At 43.7% G+C, this 12,351-nt stretch overlaps 1 protein-coding gene across 2 annotated transcripts in view; it reads left to right on the top strand.

Moving 5' to 3' along the window:
• Nucleotides 1–12,351, top strand: part of ST3GAL4 (ST3 beta-galactoside alpha-2,3-sialyltransferase 4) — a 74,460-nt gene that overhangs the window by 41,864 nt on the left and 20,245 nt on the right. For both annotated transcript variants that reach the window (XM_056860527.1, XM_056860528.1), the window contains exon 2: nt 10,295–10,373. In XM_056860527.1, the coding sequence (XP_056716505.1) occupies nt 10,346–10,373 (28 nt within the window). In that variant the 5' untranslated portion in view covers nt 10,295–10,345. The remainder of the gene's footprint in view (nt 1–10,294; nt 10,374–12,351) is intronic.

Below are 12,351 nucleotides of genomic sequence, written 5' to 3'. Positions count from 1 at the left end.
GCATTAGGTAACTTAGATCTCCTGCTGCGTTGCATCAGGAAGAATTCCAGGGATTGATGAACTGCACTGTGAAAAGGGAAGGATGCCAACAGTTTGACAATAGAGGCCTTCAGGCACCACAGCTAGATCAGGTCAGGCAAGCAATGGGAAAAGACACAGATGTGGTTTTGAGTCAAGGCCCGGTGTTGATACGGAAGCGACGTGATTTCCTGACTCGCACCTATGACTTGGCATATAAGCCCTAGTGCCAATCCTTACCTTCCTGGTTCTTCAGGAATTTCTTCTGCACGTTTATTGGCATTCGTATGAATGAGCTGTTTGATTCCCCCCCTCCCATTTTCAAGAAGGTTTATGAAGAGAAGCAACAGCAAATAGAAGAAGTCAGTGTTATATAGGTTTCAGTAACAGGTCCCAAAAACATGGCTGGGTTGCAACCCTAGCTGATGTCTATGCCACCTGAATTCAGCACCTATATAACAACCATAAAGAGATCCATCTTTGGGATCCACCTAGATGCTGCTGAAAAAGCAAGCGCAGTCACAAGATCTACACCCTATTGTGTAGGTCTTTGTTCCAAGCTATGGGGCCATGTTACTCTTAACCAACACCCCCCCCCCCACAATTGATAACTCAGTCATTGCCAAGTCTCCACCTCATGATGCCATCAGGCATTGCCATGTGAATTTCGGGTTTGGATTGTTCGGGGTTGGGTAATATGTAGAGCTTAAACGGACAGGGTGAAGATCACCATTTTATTCCATAGATAAATTACAAATTGCAGGCTCATGTAGCCTCAATTTGCCTCAGGGTTGTGAAGTGGGAGGGGTTTTAACCCTTCAACCTCCAGTCAGTTTCTTTAATTTGAAACCTGGCTGTTTTATAAGCATTTCAAGGGGGGGAAATTGCCCAATTGTAGGTGTCTCTTGGCAACTTGCCTAAGATTTGCCACATATCTCTTGTTGGCATTGCTTCATTGACACCCTGCTGATTTGGGCTCGGTTTGGACCTTCATCCAGTCAGGGACATGTAATCCTGCACTATTTTCTGAGCCACTAAATTAGGGATGCTGGGCTTGGGGGAGATGCATGCAGGCCCCGGGCTGTATTTGTGCACCCCAGAGATGGATAGCTAGATAGGTGTTTTAGGCAGAACTCCTTGTAAGAGCAAAATTAAGCCTTTCTCAGAGCATGACTGAAAAACCTATCTGCAGTCCATACCTGAACTGATTCTTCAGAATTCTTGTAGATCTTTTTGTTTTATTTTCCAGATTTCTCTTGGAGGCATGGGGATGGCTAACTTGACTGTAGAGGTCAGGGGTGTAGGAGAGACTGTTCATTTAGTGTTTATTTAGTTGTTAAAAATTGTTCTGCTTTCAACCCAGTGCCCAAGATGGTTCACAATGTCTGCTTAAAAACAATGAAGTAATATCAATGATAAAAAGTACAAAACTAAAATAATAAAATATTAGTACACAGTAGGTACAGCAGGTTGTTATCAAAGCTTGCAAAATGTAAATGCCAACAGAAGCCTGGGAAAGCAAAAGTTTTGGATGGTCCAGGCTAGCCTGATTTTGTCAGATCTCAGAACCTAAGCAGGGTCAGCCCTGGTTAGTATTTGGATGGGAGACCACCAAGGAATTCCATGGTCATTTAGCAGAAGAAGGCAATGGCAAACCACCTCTGTTAGTCTCTTGTCTTGAAAACCAAATGGGGTTGCCATAAGTTGGCTGCAGCCTGACGGCACTACACACACACACAGCTAGATTCGAGTCCAGTACCAGCTTAGAGACCAACAAGATTTTTGTGATATGAGCTTTTGAGAATCAAAGCTCTCTTCATTAGAGAGCTTTGACTCTTTACCGTGACAAATGTTTTACAGAGTGTTTTGAAACACAAAGCACCCTTACAAAGTCTTCTTACTGCTGCTGTTGACTTTGTAATTATTCACACTTCTGGGAACTCAATTCCCAAGTGTGCAGGTCTGGATTGAATTGGGATTCTGCTGCAGGAGGAAAAGAAGCTTCAGTCTTTCTTTCTGCATCCTTTCCCCAAACCAAAACAGACAGGGGAGATACTATTTCACTATATATGCAGCTCCCCCAGTGGGCTAGCTAGTGTCCCCGGCTGTTTCAGGTTGGGGGGAAGGCAGATGATGGCCCTGATCTGAATTTGACCCCACACACACCTGGGAAATGAGAAGCCAGCAGTGTGATATGTGGCTGACAGTCGGAAAGATGGGTATGGGAATCCAAAGCCAACTCATAAAAATCGTAACATCTGCTTTGGCCTTCAGACAATGCCCACGAAATCACCCATTCATAAACTCCATATTAACTACGCTTCTAGTTAAAACCATACAGGGACCAACCTTCCTTCTCACAAGAGCAAACCTAACTTGCAAATTGACATCTGGTAATCTTCTAAACCCTTCCTCTTATCTAAGGATGGGATATTTCTGGGTTAATCTAGCCCTGGTGTTTTGACTGATTTTCTTGGGGCTTTTGGGGCCCGGGAAGATAGCCTTCCCTTCCGAGAATAATGTTTTGGCCATTCTTGTTTTTTGGCCTTTCAGCGTGGAAAGATTTCTGGAGATCATTGATTTGAACTAGTTGTGGGCTACGAGTACTTTCTCTTCTGAATTGTCCTTTCCGTGTCTTCAGCTGACTGTGAGACCAGGGGTACTTCTTCAGAGGGCAGAAGACCTATAGCCCCAGGCAGAACCAGCTAGAGTTCTGGGGCAGAACGCATGAAAATTCCACATTCTCAGTATTTCTACCCAACAACGTAGTTGCGGATTTCAATTGCCAAGCATTTGGCATGCCCGGCTTACAGAATATGTGTGAGTCGTGCAAGGGCTAAGTTTTCCTCCTCCTTGTTTTGTTTACCTGTGCTGGGTGGGGTGATGTCCCTGCAACTGACATATGAGGAAGTCTCCAGTTCCAGGCAGCTAACTGATCCTTGCAAACAGCAAAAGGATTTTGTCTGAGCCAGCGTGGCGTAGTGGTTAAGAGCGGTGGACTCTAATCTGGAGAATTAGGTTTGTTTCCTCGCTTCTCCACAGGAAGTCTGCTGGGTGATCTTGGGCTAGTCATAGTTTTCACCAAACTCTCGACCCCACCTACCTCACAAGGTGTCTGTTGTGGGGGTGGGAGGGAGAGGAAGGCAATTGTAAGCTGCTGTGAGACTCCTTAAAGGTAGAGAAAAAGCAGGGTATAAAAGCCAACTCTTCTGCTGCTGCTTCTGTCCTCTTTACTTTGTTCTCCTCTGCCGGATAGCGTGGAAACTTAAGGTAGGCTTCTGCTGGTGTTCTTGCTGGGACGGGTGTGGGACAATGAGCATCCCTATCTATCTGGCCCATGAGAGGTTGACCATCCTTTCAGTTCTGCTGTTACAACTGACAATTGGAGTAGTAGAATTCTTTGGGTCAGGTGCAAAGGCTAAGTTCTTTGCAGCTGTTGCTTCTACACTGTTGGCTAGGAGTAGGGTCGTTTTCTCCCCTGCTCTACTGTTCTACTGAAAGAGGAGGCAGTGCCATCTCCCTGTGGATACCATTTGGTATTTTTTTACTGAATAAGAGGGACTTGTGTTTGAAAATGCTCTCAGAGCGTGGGAAGTTTGTGCGTGGGTGTGTGTGGAGTGGATATTAGTCTGGGAGGAGCTCCCAGATTGTCCCAAGCATAGGGGCTCAATTTAACTGCAGCTTTCACAGAATGAGATCCCTAGTCTAATAAAGAATTAGTCTACTCAAACCAACTGTACATAGGTAAAAAGCTAGCATCTCTGTGTTAGGTAAATCTTTACCATTCAGTGAAAATCTGTTTTGTGGAATCTGTGGGACCCTGTTCTGTAAGTTTGGACCAGAGAGTCTTTAAGATTCTTCTAGCTCTTCGATTCCAGAAATCCAAGGATTCTGGCTTCTAGTTAAGCTTCCACAACGGGCCAAATGTAACCTTGAAGAAGTTATTTCAGAATTCTCACAACTAATTGGGCTTTTGGCATGCACATTTAATAGGAGTACCACTGCTGTGATTTTAGTTGGTCCACATCTAAAAACCCGTGGTGATCCCAGTTGGCTTGGTGGGTAAATTTGGGCTGGCAGTGTGATTTCTGTATCCTTTTACTTCCCTTTCTCTAAAGGGGGTATTGCATGTGACCTCTGAGAGATTTTACTTCTGTAGTACTTTATCAAGCAGAGTGGCTGCATTTATACCCCAAAAAATCTAAATAAAGAAATAAAAACAAACAAACAATGTGTATGATGAGAATACACTGTTGGAGAGTTCAGTGTTTTGAATATTAGAAAGCTTAACATGATATCCAGATGTGTTGCTAGCTCTAGCTAGGGGTGCCAACACCATCTTTGGAAATACCTGGAGATTTGAGCGTAGAGCCTGGGAGAGTGGGATTTAGGGAGGGGAAGGATCTTGGTAGGGTATAATTCCATATAGTCCACCTTCTGAAGCAGCCATTTTCTACGGGAGGAGTGGAGTAAATGTTTTAAATAAATACATACGCAATCTAGGTAGTCTGGAGATCAGCTGTAATTCTGGGGGATTTCCAACCCCCACCTGGAGGCTGGCAACTCTAGTCCTAGTGTTGAACATATGAGATTGATTTTGTCCAAATAACACACTTGCTTTTCTTGACTAAAATTCTGTATTTCGTTTTTACAACTTTTATTTTTTCCTGCTTCTCAGATGACAAGAACTAAGGCACATAATCTAAGATAACATAGGATTCAGGAGTCTGCCACTCTCCCTGTCTTTTGTACTGCATGTATTTACAATGTTGAAAATGGCAGTTGCATTTTAAGCTGAGTTGCACCCTTCTAAACCCAGTGACTTAAATACTTAGACGTGTGTAGCTCTGCTTAGAATGGTATTGCCAGTTCTGAAGCAGAGTTACATCCTTCTAAGTCCATTGCAGTCACTGGGCATAGAATAGGGTTACCAGCCTACAGGTAGTAGCTGGAGATCTCCAGCTATTACAACTGATCTCCAGCTGATGAGATCAGTTCACCTAGAGAAAATGGCCACTTTGGCCATTGGACTCTATGGCATTGAAGTCTCTCCCCTCCCAAACCCCGCCCTCCTCAGGCTCCGCCCCAAAAACCTCCCACTGGCAGCGAAGAGGTACCTGGCAACCGTAGCATAGAATGATACTGGAACACATTTGTACTACGAAATTTCATAAATGTGTCAAATCATTCAATGTTATGTGTTAAGGTCTAAATGCCCTGACCTGGATAGCCCAGGCTAGCCCAGAGGTTTAGCAGCATCGGTCCTGGTTAGCATTTGGATAGAAGACCATCAAGGAATACCAGGTTTACTACATAGAGGAAAGCAATGGCAAACCACCTCTGAACATCTCTCGCCTTGCTATAAGTTGGCTGCAACTTGATGGCCCCTTTTACCACCATACCCTTGTCTTGAACAACAATTTGCTCATTCAGAAAGACTTGGCTGTGACTTGACAGCAAAAAGAGAGAGGTGTAAATGATGGATTTTATGTTGTTAAAGCAGTAAAATAAGTTTGGGCTTGATAAGAAAGTACATGTATTCAATTTCCCCCTGAAATGTCTATTTGTCCTGATCCCCACTGGTTTCAAAATTGTCAGACATTTAACATCTCTAGGCAGCAGATAAAAATTCTGAGATGGGTCCCCAACTTTTTTGAGTCTGTGAGCACATTTGGGATTCTGCCATGGCATGGTGGGCGCAGCAACAAAATGGCTGCCACAGGAGGAAGAGCCAGCCACGAAATGATTGCCACAGCTTAACACAGCATAGATCCTTGTGGCAGCTGTGGTAGCAGCTGCTGCCCGAACAACATGTAAAAGACTGCACAGCCAATCACATCTCTAATAGTCAATCAGAAGCCTTGCTGGGCAAAAGCCCTACCTGACCCCACCCACTTCCTAACAACACTTGGCGGGCACCAGAAAAAGGTGTCGGCGCATACCATGGGAGCTACAGGCACCACATTGGGAATCCATGCTCTGAGTGATTGGCTTGCAGCTTCTGAGCCAGATGACTGAGTCAGAACAACTGGATCCTTTCCCAGTATACATAGTCTAATCTATCGGATTACTTTTAATACCTGCCTGTTGGGTTTCTTAGAGATGAATGGGTGCTATAGCTTTTCTATGCGTTCCAAGCCCATGCATGGTGTCTGGTGTAAGCTCATGGGTTGGGCTGTCTATCTGAATCTTTGGATGTGTGACAAACAACACCTTTGTATCAGGTTTTGTTGAACGAATAAATGAATATTTCTTTATATTGCACTTGTATGCTTCACAATTCGGAAAAGGAAGACCCTCTTTATTAATATATGTAATCCACAGTATATAAGTGTAGTGTAAAGGTAAAGGTAAAGGTCCCCTGTGCAAGCACCGGGTCATTCCTGACCCATGGGGTGACGTCACATCCCGACGTTTCCTAGGCAGACTTTGTTTGCGGGGTGGTTTGCCAGTGCCTTCCCCAGTCATCTTCCCTTTACCCCCAGCAAGCTGGGTACTCATTTCACCGACCTCGGAAGGATGGGAGGCTGAGTCAACCTTGAGCCGGCTACCTGAAACCAACTTCCGTTGGGATCGAACTCAGGTCGTGAGCAGAGCTTTTGACTGCAGTACTGCAGCTTAACACTCTGCGCCACGGGGCTCATAAGTGTGGTGTAGTGGTTGGCATATTGAACTAGGATGTGGGACACCCAGGTTCGAAATCCGCTCTGCCCTGGAAATTTTGCTGGGTGGCCTTGGGCAAGTCACACACTCTCAGCCTAACCTACCTCACAGGGTTGTTGTGAGGGTAAAAGGGAAGAGAGAAAAGCAATGTAAGCTTCTTTGGGTGGGTTCCCATTAGGGTGAAAGGTGGGGTATAAATGAAGTAAATAAATACAAGTTTGAAATGTGTGCAGAATATTGTGTGCAGAATATTGGTGTACAAAAAGGCACACTGCTTGAGTTACTCCTTTTTTCAGTATTTGGAAGCCTTTTTATACAAAAGTGTCCATGTCTGTTCATAGAGAAAAAAGATAACTAAGTTTAATTTATTCATTTTAAACTCATATGTTTCACTGTTCAAATGAAAGTTTGGGCTGTCTGACATGGATGAAACACAATTATGCTTCAGTATAGAACAAAGAAAGGGAAGGCTTATCCATGATAAATAAATTACAGGATCCCCCTCATGAAATCTTCAAGAACTATAAAAATAGTACCTCTCAAGCTACATCTCAGTGTCCATTTGCTGGTAGTGGTGGTCAGAAAACAGCCCTCTAGAATAGTCAGGCCTTTTAGGGTTTTTTGAAGGCCAAGGGAACGGAATTTGGCATATTTCCTGCGAGTAGCAATACCATAGTGGGCTAGGGATTGCCAATCTCCAGGAAAGCCTGGAGATTTCTCAGAAATACACTGATTTCTGGTCTACATGGATTAGTTCCCCTGGAGAAAATGGCTGTTTTGGAGGGTGGGCTGTATGGCGTTATTAGGGTGGCCAACCTGCAGGTACTAGCTGGAGATCTCCTGCTATTACAACTGATCTCCAGCCGATAGAGATCAATTCACCTGGAGAAAATGGCCACTTTGGCAATTGGACTCTGTGGCATTGCAGTCCCTCCCCTCCCCAAACCCCACCCTCCTCAGGCTCCGCCCCAAAACCTCCCGCTGATGGCAAAGAGGGACCTGGTAACCCTAGGCATTATACCCCTCTGAGGTCCCTCCCCTCTTTAAATCCTGCCCTCCCCAGGCTCCACCCCCAAATCTCCAGGAATTTCCCAACCCTATAATGGGAGGGGGCAACTATACAAAATCTGTTTTGCCACAGCCCACTGTATCGCTCAAGAGGAAGAGATGGTTGCATGGAGGTTTGTGCACTGGGTTCTATATAGACTGGTATGTACAATTATGAATTGTGTAGAAAGTGGACAGAAATAATGACTTTTTTGTTTTGAGTGAGGGGGAGGTTGCCCTCAATGCTAGGACCTGGGGCTATCAAATAAAATGTATTGGCAGCAGGTTCAGAAGAGAGGAAAAAGAGTACTTTACACAATATTCACCACTGGGGGGCGGGGGTTGGGAGGGAGGAAAACAGGGGGAGGCTGCTATCTTCCAGACCCTACTTATACGCTTCTTAAAGGCTTCTAGCTAGCCACTGTTGTAAGCAGGATATTTGGATCTTGGTCTAAACCCATCAGTGCCGTTTGTGTGCATGTGTGTACTTAATAAAATTGTCAGAATAGAAGGTTTACGTAAGAGAAAGAAAGTTATAAATACAAGCCAGAGCTGGAATGTCTGAGACTTTCAAATATGACTCAAAAACAATATTTATAAAACATGTTTAAAGCACCTTTTAAGAAATTAAGTTCTGAGCAATGTGTGTGTTAAGTGCCGTCAAGTCACTTCCGACTCATGGCCACCCTATGAATGAAAGTCCTCCAAAATGTCCTATCTTTGACAGCCTTGCTCAGATCTTGCAAATTGAAGGCTGTGGCTTCCTTTATTGAGTCAATCCATCTCTTGTTGGGTCTTCCTCTTTTCCTGCTGCAATCTGCATGAATTTAAATGAGCAACAGTTATCTAACGTTAGATTTTTTAAAAATGAACAAATTAATGATTATGTGGTGTTCACTTAAAAAATTTCAAACTAAAGCTCAGTTGTGAATCAGTCTGAAGGCTCACTGAAATAACAAGATTAAGTTCCTTATTGATAGGGTTGCCAGCCTCCAGATACTTATATACACAGCAGCACAAGACAACAAAACAAACTGGTCAAGCTATGCAACAAGTGCTATATTCTATGTGCATTGACAAAGCATAAATAAACACTTATTAATATATACAGTGAACTTATCTAAACAAATAGAACTATTTACAAAGGTTATTTTTTCTTCTTTAGAAGCATTATACTTTTGGAATATTGTCCATGTGTAATCCTTTCAAGGTTGTCAAGATTGAATATCTTGTTGAAGCGCATACGTGGAATCATATCCTGTTGGTTGCACTGTCAGTACAAGGTTGGGGTCTCACAAACTTCTGGATTATCGCCCTGTTTTGACCCAAAGTCTTCTTCAGAATGTGCTTAAAATTCTGAGAAGGCAGCTCACTCTGTAATATTAGCAGACTCTAATCTGGTGAACCAGGTTCGATCCCGCACTCCTCCATATGAGTGGGCGACTCTAATCTGGTGAACTGGGTCCCCCCCCCCACCGCTCGTACCCATGAAGCCAGCTGGGTACCTTGGGCTAGTCACAGTTCTTTCAGAACTCTCTTAGCCTCACAAGGTGCCTGTTGTGGGGAGAGAAAGGGATTGTGATTGTAAGCCATTTCGACACTCCTTAAGGTAGAGAAAAGTGGGGTGTAAGAAACAACTTTTCTTCTTCTGACCATTGAAAACACTAACGGTCCTGACGCATCTTTTGAAATGCTGATAATGTTATAAGACATTTATGATCATTTGTTCTATCTTTACAAAAAGAACCATCAGACTCTTGTCTTTTGAATTAGTGGAGGATTGGGCCACTGGAGAATAACTCACAGCAGCAGGTGGCAAAGACCGTCCAAGAGTGCATCATTGGGGTGTGGGTGAGGCTTGCAAAGTGATCTTTGGTATGAGAACAGGTGTGTTGCACACATGTCCCTAGTTCCGCCTGGGAAACATGGGAGAGGTCTGTGCATTCCAGCTGTCACAGTGTATTCCTAAGGTGGTACCCGTCTAGGCCTAATGACTTAATTGGAGTTAAAAGGGCCTGTTTGGGTTTGTACTGTCCAGTGGCACCTTAAAAATGAACACAAGTTTATTTTTAGCATAAGTTAATACCAGATTAAATTTTACGTCTCTAGGGCAGGGATCCCCAGCGTGGTGCCTGTGGGCGCTATGGCGCCTGCCAACAACTTTCTTGGTGCCCACCAAGTGTTTTCAGAAAGTGGGCAGGGCCAGGTGGGCCTTTGGAGATTTGATTGGCTGTGCAGATTTATTTTTTAAAGCATTGCTGTGGCACCAGCTGCCACCACGCCTCAAGGATCTTCACTGTGCGACTGAAGGTAAGCCGCGGCAGCCATTTTGTGGCTGGCTCCGCCTCCTGCGGGAGCCATTTTGCGTGAGCCATTTTGTCACTGCGCCCACGCCACGGTGTCTGAATTCCAAGGGTGCCCGAGGGCTCGAAAAGGTTCCTGTTTTTAATTTTTTTTCCTGCAACAGATGAACATGGCTACCACTCTGGAACAACTGCGCATTAGAGAAATTTTTCGTGTGATGTGAGAGACCAATTTACCCTTCTGATTTTTCTTCTTCTTCTAGGTGACCAATAGCAGTCGCGATGAGAGCAACAGCTGCAGGACGATTTTTCATATGCTGATAAAAATGATCAACAAGTCTCGTAAGTGAAGGCACTTTGCCATTTCTTCCCGCTATGCTGCACACCTCCTAATTATGTGGAAAAGGTATATCTGCACAGAATTGTGAAGAATGATGGGGTGGGGGAATGTGGAGGGGGATTTCACTTTGGGCTGGGCAGATTGATTTAAAGCAGAATAATTTACAGCACAATCCTGTGCTGAGTTACTCTAGTCTAAGCCCATTGACTTCAGCGTGCTTGGATTGAAGTAACTCTGCATTGGATCGCGCTATTAATTCACTAAGAGAAAAAAGCTAATTTGAAATATTGATTTAAGTCAAGCTTCCCATTAGTACTTCATTTATTTCCTCAGCAATGATATGTGCTCATTGGTTACTCCGAATGCTGAAACTTGTCGATTTACAGCAAAATAGAGCATTTATGCTATCTAGAAGGGGTATACTTTGTGTACTTATATATGAAATGTTACTTCTACTACTTTTAGAAGATGCTGCTTGGTTGGTACACTGCTTATGGAATGAATAATTTTACTTTCTCTTGTGTTATGGTGGAAGTATATTGGGGTTGTTTGTAAGAAGGAAGCACATACACAAAACGGGACATTTATTAACTGAAAACAAGGGACATCAGACCTTTCCTAGGTGCACTTCTCTTGGAAAAAAATTCGTAGCTGTATCACTTTGTCCTTTTAGGACATTGTCACTGGCAACTGTTGCATGATATCCCTAAAGAAAAACATTGCCATTTATTGTTTCCTTTAACCCCCAAATACTGGATTTTCTCACTGGGTTAACTTTGTGCCCCAGCTCATGTTAAGTATTGGGGTAGAAAGTTACCTATATTCTTTCAGTAGAAATTTAGTAGGGGTACAAAGTGTTTTGAAATTATTTGCTCTGGTTGTCCAGATCTCTTGAGAACCCCTGCATTTATAGCACCTCAACATTTCAGGTATATTCTAGCACCAGCTGCATATTTATACTCCCTGGAAAGGAACACTCATAGGAGGGCCTATACACTAGCCAGATGTGCAGCCCTACCATCTGCTATATTAGAAGGGAAATTTAAGAAGATCCCCAGGGTGGAGAGACTTCGCCCGTGTTACACAGAAGAGCTGGAAACCATTGAGCATGTATTTTTTTAGATGTCCCCTCTACAAGTCAGCCCACTTCAATATCATTGACCCTTTGATTAGGGAAATGGGCTCTGGTGATGAGGGTGAATAGACCAAAAGGTTTCTGCTGGGAGACAGCTCACCTATTACTACTCAGGTTTCAAAATACTGTGCAGTGGCAATGAAGTTACGTCGCCTTAATGTACATCCTTAATCAGTGGAATTGTAAAATTGGGTGACTCCTAATTTTGTTGGCCTTGGTTGTAAACGTCTACTCTGTATGGTCAGTTTCTGTTTTTCCTGTTTTATCTGGCATACTAGCCGCAAATAAAATGTATTTATTTATTTGCTCTGGTTGTCTAGTCTAACCACTAAAATATGTGTGTGGGGAAGGGTGGTTTGCTACATTTTCTTTTAATTTTTTGTTTGAATAAAGTAATAATTTTTCTGTGTGCCTAGGAAGTCCTCCAAGTACGTAGAAGTAGCTGCTTTGTCTGTGGGCAGCCTGGTTTTGCAGCTTTCTTGATTGGCATGAGCCACCTACTTTCCTGGTAGATGAAGTGATGTCCTGGTAGATGAAGTGATGGCATTTAATTGGTAAAAAAAAACCCGGCAATCCTTTAATGAGGTGGCAGCCCTGTTTACTCGATGCCAGAGTTGTAGAGCATCACCCAGGTTTCTGGCACTGTGCAAACATTTGCAGCAAATGCAGGTTGCTCAAGAGCTAAAAAAAGCTGATAAGAAAAGAAACTAGGGGAGGATCTGCACGCAGTTGGATATGTTAACCTCCTGGATTTACTGGCTTAAACCCTCTAGTTTTGGCTACAGCCCCAAATGCACCCTGAAATGCTATTTCTGGAGAGGGGGGGTCACATAGGGTTGCCAGCC

This window comes from Euleptes europaea, chromosome 14, assembly GCF_029931775.1.
Source record: "Euleptes europaea isolate rEulEur1 chromosome 14, rEulEur1.hap1, whole genome shotgun sequence".
NCBI classification, from domain to species: Eukaryota; Metazoa; Chordata; class Lepidosauria; order Squamata; family Sphaerodactylidae; genus Euleptes; species Euleptes europaea.
Note: the sequence above shows the minus strand (reverse complement) of the source record. Positions and strands in the feature narration are given on the sequence as shown.